The sequence below is a fragment of the Artibeus jamaicensis genome, unplaced genomic scaffold, assembly GCF_021234435.1.
Source record: "Artibeus jamaicensis isolate MK-2021 breed Jamaican fruit bat unplaced genomic scaffold, CSHL_Jam_final contig_252, whole genome shotgun sequence".
Classification (NCBI taxonomy): domain Eukaryota; kingdom Metazoa; phylum Chordata; class Mammalia; order Chiroptera; family Phyllostomidae; genus Artibeus; species Artibeus jamaicensis.
In genome coordinates, this window is record NW_026521538.1 from 981,989 (window position 1) to 995,110 (window position 13,122).

Below are 13,122 nucleotides of genomic sequence, written 5' to 3' on the forward strand. Positions count from 1 at the left end.
AGCAGCACTAAAAGGGATTTGAATCCCTTTGTCACATTTCCATAAACTTGTTCAGACTTTATCTGAACACTTTTCATGACCTGTAATATCCAATGCAGCCTCTCTATATTTTTCCATAGCTCTGATTAATAATAATAATAATAAGGTGCTTACTTGCAGAGTGCTCTACAAGCTACGCCTGAAGATTTCTGGCCTTGCTCTCTGGACAACACAGCTTTGCGAGTGCTCAAAGGCCACCGTGACATTGGTCTTCCCCTGTGTTGTGGGGAGGAGTGCCTGTACTTTGGAGGTAGCAAAAGTCTCAAACATGACAGAGGGGATGAGCAGAACTCAGATTTGTTATTGGGGAAGAACCGAATAGAGGATGTTTTCTTCGTGATTAAGAGCATGGGTTTTAAAATCAGACCAATCTGAGTTCAAGTGCTCCTTGAGACCGTCTACTAGCTCTGTGACCTTAAGCAGGTTTGCTAGCGAAGTGGGAATGTGAGTACCTACCAGGCAGTGGCGTCGTGAGGATCCAATCAGCTGCAGCTTGTCAGTGCTTGCCTTTGCCACCAAGGAGGTGTTCAGGATATTAGATGAATCAAGTGTATCGATGAAAGCCACTAAGTTTATTTGCACGTGAAGTTATGAAAGGTCTCAGTAATTCTCATCGAAAGATCATCTCATTTCATCCCAAAAGATCAACTTCTGAGTTAGGTGCCAACCTGTCAGTCCACTGAAACAGATGAAGTAGTTGGCATGTGGAGTCTGAAGACCTGAATTCAAGATCCCGTTTTGCCCCTTATTCTGTGATCTTGAGTAAATTGTCTGATACTTGGGTTTTTTCACTTACAAAATGCACTCATAGAGCTAAGATGCTCACTGTGAAGTTCTATGGAGCAGTTAGAAGTAACAGATTAGAACACAGAGCAATGTGGATGGATCCGAAAACATAGTTTTGAGTGAAATAAGTGATCAGTGGGTTGAGAAGCATAACAATGCCACTTATGTGAAATCAAAACAATCATGATGTCGTGTAACACCCACATAAATTAAAGAAATCCAATGTATTGCAAAGATTGTCTATGAGAGGAAGAAAAGGCAAGCAAGCTGGAAGGTTTAAAGGAATGAAACATAAAGACAAGAGGGGCCTCAACCAAAAAATAAGTGAACAAACAAGTAAAGAAAATGGGAAAATGATGCTTCCTTACCTTTCTTACAAGACTATTCTGAGGATCTGATGAGATTATGCATAGGAGAACAAAACTTAATTTACTGTTTCCATTATGATCTCTATATTGGACAAATGAGCTGAGCAGAGGCAAATATTCCCCATCCCTCTTCAGCAGGAAGAACATCACCAGGTAGGGACCAGGAAGCCTTGCTCTGGCTTCAGAGAAGCCAGTGGTGAGATGACATCAGAGTTGTTATGAAGGAGGGGCGGTCTCTCCCTCACTTCTGGAGACACCAGTTCTTGACACAGCCAGAAGCAGAAGCAGATTCCTTCCCATGGATTCACTGCGAATGGCCCACGTGGGCCCTCGGAAGAAGAGACCCAGGCAGATGGGCGCCTCCATGGCTTCCCCTCCGCACGACGTCAGGTTCCGAGATTTGGTCCTCTTCATTTTGGAGAAGAAAATGGGAACCACCCGCAGAGCCTTCCTCATGGAGCTGGCTCGAAGGAAAGGATTCAGGGTTGAGAACGAGCTCAGGTAGGACGCCACCGATTTCATTTGTGAATCAGATTTGTGAACAGCTTCTCTGAAGCCCAGGGAGCCTCTGTTTTCTCCCACGTAGGGAAGACCTGATGCTCCCACTGGGAGAATGGGTTTGAAATCAAGGAACAAATCTGAGCCCATTCGTTATGGGAAATAAGAGAGTGGGAACTGAATACAATTACATGAAAACTAGTTAGCATCCAAAGAAAATGTAACAAAAAATTGTTTTCTACTTTTATGCGTTGAGGTATCTAAGAATGATAAACAGAAACCTAGTAGGAAAATTTAGTGCTGAGACCACTCAATTTCATTCTTGACCAGTTTGAACAAAACGCCACTGCATTCTATCAAAAAAATTTCAGGTACTCAGAGGCAGAAAGAATGCTTCAGTTGCTTGACTCTTAAGCCAAACATCCGACTGAGCTAAAGTGACCAGTGTCTGTGACAGGCTAGGATGACACACTGTAGCTGGCTCACTGTAGACACCCCAGTGTGGCCTTGATCTTGCTTTTCCAAAATTCAGTCTGAGTGGAGTGTGTAGAGAGAAGGATGCTGGCTGAAGATTCAGGGGCTGCTCTGTCCCAGGGCGGTAGCTGCCATGCTGGGAGTGATGAGGTCACTCAGGAGAACCCAGAAAGAAGATAATTGAAGGCACCATTACGGGTTCACTCACAAAAACACTCACATCCCAGCAGTCAGCCTATGGCTTTTACTAACTGTTCCATCAGCTCTTCACTGGTCTCAAATAGAGGGAAAAGAAAACAGAACAGAGTGCAGAAATGAATGGGGTTACAACTTTCACCTAAATAGTTCCAAACAGACCTGCTGGGGCCGGCGGGGGGGGGGGGCGGGGGGGCTTGCAGTCAATCAAGAATGGTGATTCGAGCAATTGGCTGGCTTTCATGGTCAAAGGAATAGACTGACTTTTTTTTTTTCAGGAAAATCTGTAAGAATTCTATGTGAAGATAGATTTGTATTTAAGAATAGTCTTTGATATTTAAAAATAAAACTGACAAGCCTTTCCTGCTGAAGAAATGCCAGCTTCTAATTGCTTGAGAGACATATGTCAAAAGTCAGTAATCAGATATGACTATTTTCACAAGAACCATAATTCATATGAAAAGGCACAAAGGCATTTCATTTTTCTTACCCAAGGGCCACATTCAGAAATCCCTGAGTCTCCCATGATCTCACTCCCATCTGATGTCTCTTTACATGGTCCCCTTTGGCCCCCTCTGCCTCTTCTCTTCAACCCCTGTCTCATTTGTGATGTTAAATCCAAAATACCATTAGGTTTCATCTAATTGTTAAGTCTGCCTAATTTTACAGACTTACATAAAAATGTTGAAATTAAGAAGGGCAAGATGAACCAGGCAAAGAGGCCAAAAGTCAGAAACTTAAAAAAAAAAAAGAAATTGGCAAAGTAGAATTTAAAAGCCTTAGCAAATACAGAACTGCTTTTTTGTGGTGAAGAAATTTGGCAAGGGCAGGGCAGGAAGATGAGAGCCAGATGGTCGAGGTACCACTTACGCAGAAAGCTCTCTGAGGAACGGTCCATCCTTCCAGCAAGGGCTGGCTAGTTTAGTTATAGGCACAACTACCCATACATGCGTGGTGGCTGAGGCAGGTACCTGGGGAGATGGTGGGAGGCAGGTTTCTTCTTTTGGCAACAGGGCCCTAGGGGCAGCTCTGTGCCCCAGATGCCTGCTGCCGGGGACCAAGCCCAGCTGCTCTGGCAACAGAGGAAACTGCTGCGTGGTGAGCAAACTGCTGCTGTGCATGTGACGGTGGCAAGGTTCCCAGGCTGGTGGCTCAGTAGGCACATTAAATATGAGTGTGTTCTATGGCACAAAAATGAACCACAGGAAGTAGGAGTCCTAGCTCTCAAACGGAATTTTTGTACTCAAGTTTGATAGACAGACTCTAATTGGAAAGGGCAGTGGAAATCATTGTAGGGGGAATCTCTAGATAGGAAATCTGGAGACCTCAAATTCCAGCTCTGACCCTTCCCAGACATGCCATGTGGGGCAAGAGTCCCCACTCTTTTCTCTGACCTTAGTTTCCAGAAAAATGGTTTGGTCTGTTTGATGTGATCACCAAATGTGATAATAGATGTCAATGTCCTTTGATAAATTATAAAGCTATGCAAATGTAAAGTGTGAATGCTCTTTTGTTAATTAACTGGATCCATTGGCCTTTACAGCAGAACCCCAAGGAGAGGGTTTTTTCTCCACAATATAAACCAGGACAAATGATATAAACAAATAGAACAAAGACAGGAAAGAAACCCATCAGAATGTTTTAAGTGGTTATTTTGGGTGACGGGGCGGGAGCAGTAGGGAGGGATTATGGCTGCTTTTATTCTCTGTTTTCTAATTTCTTAAAAATATGCATCTACTTTTAAAATAAAAATAAAAACTGATTTTTAAAAGAAAGGATGCTTCTCAATAGTAAAGACTGGCTATAACTGTCCTGTGCAGTACATAGGATTCAGGGAAAGAGGAACTAAGGGGGAAAAGTATGTTCTGAAAACAGTCAGTGATCTTCATAGCTGCTAGCACATTCTTTGGTTTCCAGGAGGATTACATTTGAGGAAAAATCTGACTCTTGCTTTACCTGGGCCTGGTCACACAGCTAAGAAGTGGCACACCTGGATGCATGAACTGTCCGGATCCATTCTATCCTCTAGCACGCATGTGCCGTGTCCTTACATGCTGAAGGTGGAAGAGTTGTGGTGGGAAGGATGGCTCTCCAGGGCAATGGGCCCATGAATCCCCTTTTAGCACAGTTGCTGTGAAAACCTTGCAATCATAGATCCCTTCTCAGCCTCTTTGAGAGGTAAGCCTTCCAACCACCCCAAACTGTCTTTTCAAGGACCAGAGAGTCAGCTCTTTGAGAGGCAAACATCCGAGGAGAGAACTCCCGGTCCCATGCCCTGAAGCGAAAGGCTCTGACTAGCACCACGGCCTCCTGTCAGAAAGACTCAAGGAATTTGCTTCTCCTCTGAACAAGGGCCACTCAGCAAATCCAGGCGGACTGGTCACATGGACCAGCTCCCCTTGATGCCCCTTGGTGCCTTTCCCTTAACATGTCTCAGCCTCTTAAAAAATGTTTTATTGATTATAGCATTACAGGTGTCCCAACTTTTCTCTTTGCCTGCTCCACCCAGCACCCCCTCACTCCCTTAAGCAACCCCGCATGGCATCTGTGTCCATGAGTCACTCGTATGTTCTGTGTCTAATCCCTTCACCTTCTTTCGGCCAATCCCCACATCCGCCCTCCTCTCTTACAGATGTCAGTCTGGTACATGATTCCGTGCCTCTGATTCTATTTTGCTTATTAGTATATTTTGTTCATTAGACTACACTTATATGTGAGATCATATGGTATTTGTTTTACTCTGACTGGCTTATTTCACTTAGCCCAATAGTCTCCAGTTCCATCCATGCTGTCACAAAAGGTAAGCATTCCTTCTTTTTTACTTCTGTGTAGTGTTCTATTGTGTAAATGTACCACAGTTTTTTATTCACTCCTCTACTGATGGGCACTTGGGCTGTATCCAGATCTTGGCTATTGCAAATAACACTCCTATGAACATAGGAGTGCGTATATTCTCTTGAATTGATGTTTTGGGATTTGTAGGACACATTCCCAGAACACACACCAGCCTTTAAAATCTCTCCTGCCTTGTGTTCCCTTGAAGTTGAACTCTAATTATGCTGGACCCTCTTCCCCACTGTAATAGTTATTACTAAATAAAATCGGTCCTTACAGCTTTAAATAGAGTCCAGCTTTGTTTATCTTTGGCAATGTCTCATCACTTCAAATTTGTGGTATTTGAAATCAAAATAGTAAAAGTCATTGTTTGCAAAATAAACTGAACACCAGATGAAAAAGCTGCTACCAGCTCCAGAAAATATGATGTTGAACTAGTCCACCTCAAGGCCCCTCCCTGGTCCCATGTTCAAACACAGCTTCACTGGTTGCTCATTATATGTTTTTCTCACTTTTCCCCCCTGACCTTGAACTGTTTTCTCCCTACATCTCTCTGTGTCTAAGACCTAAGAACCCTGGACACCCTCTTATAGGAGAGGATGTTCTCCCTGGAATATGACAAAATTCATGGCCTTGCACTTGACTTTGCTCCTCCGCTCACGCAGTCACCTCTCCTCTGCCCCACGAGGGCCAGGGTGTCATCAAGGCCATGGTGCGTACTTCATCCCCCGACCTCGGACAATTGTCTCGCACACACTAGGCTCCAGGAAATATTTGCTCAAAACAATAGTTCATCTGATGCGTGTGGAATAAGCCAGGGGAACTTGTATTTTTTAATGTTTGTAATTAAAACTTTTTTCTATAATGTACCAGTATGACTATTGTAACCAGCAACATGATACTTTATTTTTTATAAATTCAGGAGCATGCAGTGTAAATTTTTAGACCTGCTCTGGTCCAAAGTACTTTGTGATTCAATACTTATAGAATTTAAATGAATGAAAATGTTTGTAATGCCATTTAAGGTGGGCCAAAAAATGAAGGCAAAACCTTCTTGGTCTTAATTCTATCAGGGCTGGAAATAGAAATCTGCCTTCACTGCTTCCATTTTTTGTCTGTTTCAGGGATTCTGAAATGATCAGCTGCTAAGGGAACTTGTCAGGGAGGGTTTTTAAACTGTAAACCACTCGCCTTAACGGTAAATTACTATTTAAAATCAATGCTTACAAAATAAGTCTTACATCAGATGGGAATAATCAGGAATGACCTTTCCAGGGAAAGAAAACAGTTTTAAAGGCAAAGATAAAAGCAGGTGAACCCCCATGAAAACTGGGGAGGTCAGACTGGGGTCAGCCTGTCTCCAAGCACAAAGGATGGCTGCCTCTTTCTTCATGGAGAATTTTTCTAATACACTGAGAGACAGCACTAACCAGGAAAATAAAGACAGGGTCCAAGTATCAGGGAAAATAGTTCAGAACTAAGATTTATGAGTCAATTCCATTATTCAGGGCTTTCCAGACATCTGAGTGCCACATTAAGGGCTCTTATACCATTTACTGTGTATGTTATATACGTAATGTGTTTCCTTTAATTGTTCCTAAACCAAGCTCTTAAAAATAACTTATCTTTGTCCTAAGGAATAATACACAAACTATGAGACTCACTAAAACCATGTTTGATAGGCATAAGATAAAAATGTGGATATAAATAAACACATATGCTTTTTAAATGGTCAATTGTGTACCTGCTAAAATTATCTGATACACTTGCAGGGAAATGAATATCATGTTTGCTACCGTTGAGCCCAATGCCCAGTGTGGGGCAGTTAAAGAAAGACCTTTCTTCACAGCAGTGTTTCTCAAAGTGGAGCTCTTGGCCTTTGAGTGGGTTTTAAAATATGGGTGGTCCCACGGAGAGGCAATAGGGTCTGTTTTCCTTTTCATTGCATCTGGGAAGGCTTGTGGCTGCTTCGACCAATAGAGTGATACCATGTGACTTTTCAGGTTTGGTCCTAAAAGGTCCTGTGGTTTCTGCTAGTCCCTGGATCCCAGAACCCCATGTAAGGAGTTTGAGTCCTACCTTAGAGAGGCCGTGTACAGGTGTTCAGGTTGATGGATGCATTGAGCCCCACCTCCCAGGCACCCTCACCCAGGTGTCAGACGTGCAGAGCCATCTGAAACATCAGCAACCACACATTGATGTTCCTCTCTCTCACTTTCTCCCTCCATTCCTCTCTCTCTAAAAATTAAAAAATATATATATTTTAAATGCGTGAAGGACCTGAACAGACACTTCTCCAAGGAGGACATACAGAGGGCCCAGAGACATGAAAGGATGCTCAGCATCTGTAGCCATCAGAGAGATGCAAATTAAAACCATAATGGGATACCGTTTCACAGCAGTGAGAATGGCCATCATAAAAAAGTCAACAAATAACAAGTCCTGGCGATGCTGTAGAGAAAAGGGAGCCCTAGTGCACTGTCGGTTGGATCACAGACTGTGCAGCCACTGTGGAAAACAGTATGAAATTTCCTCAAAAAACTAAAAATGAAATTGCCTTTTGATCCAGTGATCTCACTGCTGGGATTATACCCTAAGAACCCTGAAACGCCATTCAAAAGAACCTACGCACACCTCTGTCATAGCAGCGTTATTCACAATAGTCAATAGCCTAAGTGGCCATCAGTAAATGAGTGGATCAAAAAACTATAGTATATGTACACAATGGAATACTACACAGCAGAAAGAAAGGAGCTCCTACCTTTCACAACAGCATGGATGAAACTGGAGAGCATTATGCTAAGTGAAATAAGCCAGGAGGTAAAAGACAAATAGCATATGGTCTCACCTATAAATGGAACCTAATCAATAAAACAAACAAGCATAATAGAACCAGAGACATGGAAATAAAGAACAAACTGACAGTGATGGGGGAGTGGGGGGTTATAACCTGGGAAAGAAGGGGAAGGGTCAAGTCAAGGCACATGTATAAAGGACCCATGAACAAGGACAACAGGGGTGGGAGAGGATTGAATGTAGGGGGTGGGGGGAGCATGGGGCAGGGGAGAGTAATGGGGGGAAAATTGGGACAACTGTAATCGAACAACAATAAAAATTTTTTTGAAGAAGAAAGCCTAGGCCCTGGCCACATAGCTCACTTGGTTGGAGCACCGTCCTGTGCTCCGAAAGGTCGCTAGTTTGATTTCTGCTTGCGGGTTTGATCCCCAGTTGGGGTGCATGTGAGAGGCAACCTATCCGTGTTTCTCTCTCACATCAATGTTTCTCTCCGTCTCTCTTTCTTTCTCTGCAAAAACCAATGGAAACATGTCCTCGGTCGAGAATTAAGAAGGGAGAAAGGAAAGAGGAAGGAAGGAAAGAAAGATCCCAGGCCTCTGGGGGCAAGGCAGATAGTACCTTAGCTCCAGCCCCTGGGGTTTTTTTTGTCCTTGAAAATGACATCCGTGTATGTTATTTCTCTTAAGCAGAAAAATGATGATAGATGGTTCATGACAGAAAACACAGAAAAATACCAAAACAAACAAAACCTCACTCGGGGGTCTAACCACAGTCTAGAGGAACGTTAAGAGATTACTTGAGTCGTGCACACCTGGTCTGAGCCCTGGCTTCGTGTGGCTTCCACAAGCCTCGGCTTTCTCTTCTAAAATCATATTGCCTGCCTCCTAAGAACATAGAGTTGTGTCCGCTGGCTCACCATCCACAGGTTCAACCAATCGCAGATGGAAAATAACTTCAAAATTCCAGAAACTTGATCCCTAAACAATGCATGCAGTATAGTAATTATTTACACAGCATTTGCCTTGTGTCGTTGCTGCAAGTTGCCTAAAGATGAGTGTATGGGAGGCTGTGCGTAGGTTACGTAAATGTGCCGTTTTGTATAAGGGACTAGAGCACAGGTGGCAAACACAAGGCCTGCGGGCTAAACCCAGCCCTCCGCCTTGTTTTATCTGGACTGGTGCCTAGTTTTTACCCAGCGGCAGCACCAAGCTCCTTGCCCCTACTTAAGGAGTGGTTACATTTATACAGTCCTAAAATTAAATTTGGCCCTTTGAAGGCAAGTGTGAGGCTGATGTGGCCCCTGGTGAAAATGAGTTTGGACTGGAGGGTCCAAGGATCTTGGTATCTGTGGGTCCTGGAACCCACACCCTGTGGATACCCAGGGACGGCTGCATACATGTGCTTGTGCAAGTGTGTAGTTATTATTATTTTGTGTGATAGTATGGAGTATTTCTCCTCAGCCTTTTTCTTCTGTACATGCCTGTGTGTTACACTCCCACCCTTTCCCTGATGTTTCCAGGCACACTGGTGTCTCCGTTAGAGGCAGGACTGTGTCCAGAGACACCCTCGGTAAGGAGACAGTGGCAGTGGAGTGGGGTGGGAAGAGTGGATAATGAGGGGCCTGAGTTTGGAAGACGACCCCCAGGGCTCTTCTGAAGCAAACCTGCCTCCTTCCCAGGTTTGGGTGAAGCCCTGAGCCCAGAGAGCCTGGCAGCCTCCCTGTGGCTTCTCCATCCTGGTGTGTAACTATGGCAACTGTCCTTTCAGATTTTCTGGGACAATTGTACATGTCTTGCAGTCTTATTGTAGTTCATATGATATTGGACAGAAAATACCAAAACATAAATTGCATGTGGCAGAAGCAGGGACAGTGGGCTAATGGCATTATTAGGAAGTGTTATTGTATCTCTACTGCTGTCCTTTGGAGGGAAATTGGGTTTTTAATAATTATGATACTCATCCAGTTGTTGTTCCTTCTGCAAAAAGGAGCAGCTGTCTCCACAGCCATGGAGTAAGCACAAAGTCACAGAGGGGCATTTCAGTTTCGTCCAGCACACAAGCTTTTCTATGCAACATAGACCACTGGCTACACTAGTTAAAACAGAGAGAGTCCCCTTGTGTGGGGGCCCACCCTCTCCATGCCTGTGGTCAGATCTAGGATGTGTCGTTCTCCCTTAGATGGGATGCCCTGAACACCTTGGGGAAAGAGGGGAGCTTCTGATTCCGAAAGCCCCTTCAGCTGGTAACTTTGTCTTGTGTTCTGCAGTGATTCCGTCACCCACATTGTGGCAGAAAACAACTCTGGTGCAGAAGTCCTGGAGTGGCTTCAGGTACAGAACGTGAAAGCCAGCCCGCAGCTAGAGCTAGTCGACGTCTCCTGGCTCACAGAATGCATGAGAGCAGGAAAACCCGTGCTGATGACAGGAAAACACCAGCTTGTCGTAAGTGGCGTAGTTGAGGTTTCCATAGTCGTTTGCTTGATGGTTAGGGACAGGAGCTGCGGAATCAATATACCTGGGTTCTCTGCTCACTCCTTGCTGACCTTTGGGAAGTCACCTCACTTTTCTGAGCTTCAGTTTTCTGCTCCATAATATGAGATAACAGTAGTGCCTATTCTATCAGATGGTTTCGAGGACTGCAATAACCTAGGTGTAAAGCACTTAAAACAAAGCCTGACCTATATATAGGAGGCTCTGAATAAACAATAGCTATTTTTATGAAGAGGTCTATACACAATACTTCACAATATTGACATCTCTGTGTTCTGGCAGCCAGAGAAGTAGAGGATTCCTACTTTTTTCCCTCCTATGACCATTCAGAAAGAAAAAAAACTCAGAAAGTTAAGATCTTCATTCAGAATTCTCCACCAATGTATTAGAACCCTCAGAAAGAAGATTCAGACCATAACTTAGTTGATGGAAAAGGAAAATAGTATTAAATCAATGGTCTTTTTTTGCAAGGTTTCTTTTTCTGATTGGAAAAATAATACATGTTAAGTATAGCAGGTTCAAATAGTAGAGATTCATATAACATAAAACTGGTCTCTCCTACAATTTTATCCTCTTCCCAGAGATAACTGCCATCAGGTTGCCTCCAATTTCTTTTAAACATCCATCATTACCACTAATGGTCATTAAAAGTGGACGCTTATGCATTTCTCTAGGTGGGAAGAGACTTGGCAAGTAGCCCCAGCCCAGAGCTCCAGGAGACCCCACCACTCGCTGTAAAGATCTCTACCTACGCATGTCAGAGAAGAACCACTTTAAACAACTGCAACCCCAGACTCACGGTAACGGGGCCTCACAGCACCGGGGCAAATGCAGGCCTTTCAGAAAATTGTGACTTTTTCTGAAAAGCTAGGGAAGTTCTCCCCACACACACCACCCCGCCCAAAGCCTGATCTCTGGTTTTTCTTTCTGTCAAGAATGGGTCTCTTTCTCTGATGGAAGTGGACAAATACATTTGGACTATACTCTTTAGAGATGGTAGGTTGCTGTTTATTGAGAGCTGTCATTGTTGGCCACAACACTTGTCAAAGGCAAATATTCTGAAAAATCAAATACTGTAATTAGTCCAAAGCACAATAAGAGCAAATTCCATAGAATTAGCAGTAATGCATGAACAGCCTTTGCTGGGAAACCAGAAGACTGGGAGTCCACAGACCCAGATTCTCGCTTCTCTGATCTTAACCAACTTGGGGAAGTCAATTCCTCTCTCTGAGTCTCAGTTTCTCACTGTTCAATTAGAAGCCAGCTAGATTACCTCTAAGCCCCATCTGGCCCTGAAGTTTGGCAGCTGTGTTTCAAATGAGCCTAACAAGCCCACCACTGCTTGTCCTTCAGCTCAGAGTTCAGTCATCAGGTGGACAAACATGCACTACTATGTGGAATACAAACTTCTCATCTCTAGCTTTCTAGCTCCACATGTGTGAGGAAGACCAGGAAATTGCAGCTACCGGGGCATCATAAGCACGACAGATGCAGCTACTTCCTCTTTCGCTGGAAGCACAAACATGCCCTACCTTAAATAACCCCAGCCTCGGGTCTGTGACACCTGATTACACTGTCATTCAAAGAGCCTGTGTTAAGTGCTGACTGTGCGTATGTTTGTGTGTGTTTTATGTACAAGATAAGAGGTAGGGGTACCCAGTGATCAAGGCAGAATCCTGGCCCCAGGCTGGTGGGAAAGTCAGCAAGCAAAGAGGGAAAGAGCAGTAATGCTGAGCAATGACTAGCAGCATGCAGTGAGCATGAGATCGTGCTTTAGTTAAGTCATTTCCAAATATCTTATGGCAATGAACTCGAAGTTTCCTTACAAAGCACTCTGTGGCCTATCTTTCCAATTCAGCCTCTCTTATCTAATAAGGGAGGGGTACAAAGGTACTGGAAACCCGATCCTGACCTTCAGGAAAAAGGTCAAGCAGCGTTCCAATACTTACAGGAGAGCAGGAGACACTTGCAAGTGAGCGCTGGCTCAGGGGCTAGGAAACAGTCTGTGTTTTACTCATTGGGCTTTATTCCTCAGGATGCCTTTGATATACTCGCTGAAAATTATGAGTTTAGAGAAAACGAAGATTCCTGCGTGATATTTATGAGAGCAGCTTCTGTACTTAAATCTCTGCCATTTACAATCGTCAGTATAAAGGATACAGAAGGAATTCCCTGCTTGGGGGAGAAGGAGAAGAGTATCATAGAGGTAAGGGTGAAATGTGACTTGTCACGCCTCCTAATAGGAAGGTAGGTAGGCAGGCAGGGACAAAGAGTGGGAGAGAAGGGGTGGCAGGGGGCAATAGGTATTTTTCTGTCAACTATGTAGACGTATAGATAGAAAGATGATAGATTGATAGATGGTGGATCAATTGATAAATAGATAGATGATAGATAGCTAGATGAAGGTAATCCATATCCAATATTATGAAAGCTGGAGCTATGTGGAACCAGCTAAGTGGAAAAAGAACTCTCCTGCGTTATTATTAATCACAGTGAAAGATTCAGGTGACCTCCTATCTCAACAGCAGGGGATGGTGTGACTTCAGACACAGGCTGGGTAAAGGGCCCCAGCTCCATCAGGGAACGTCGCCCTCCAGATTGGGGGTGGGTATGAGATGCGGTGAAGCCGAATCTGCATTTCT

At 44.0% G+C, this 13,122-nt stretch overlaps 1 protein-coding gene across 2 annotated transcripts in view; it reads left to right on the top strand.

Moving 5' to 3' along the window:
* Positions 1-1,459: 1,459 nt before the first annotated feature.
* DNTT (DNA nucleotidylexotransferase) overlaps positions 1,460-13,122 on the top strand; it is a 28,506-nt gene continuing 16,843 nt past the window's right edge. For both annotated transcript variants that reach the window (XM_037138843.2, XM_037138844.2), the window contains exons 1-4: positions 1,460-1,694; positions 10,258-10,432; positions 11,155-11,280; positions 12,516-12,686. In XM_037138843.2, the coding sequence (XP_036994738.2) occupies positions 1,492-1,694; positions 10,258-10,432; positions 11,155-11,280; positions 12,516-12,686 (675 nt within the window). In that variant the 5' untranslated portion in view covers positions 1,460-1,491. The remainder of the gene's footprint in view (positions 1,695-10,257; positions 10,433-11,154; positions 11,281-12,515; positions 12,687-13,122) is intronic.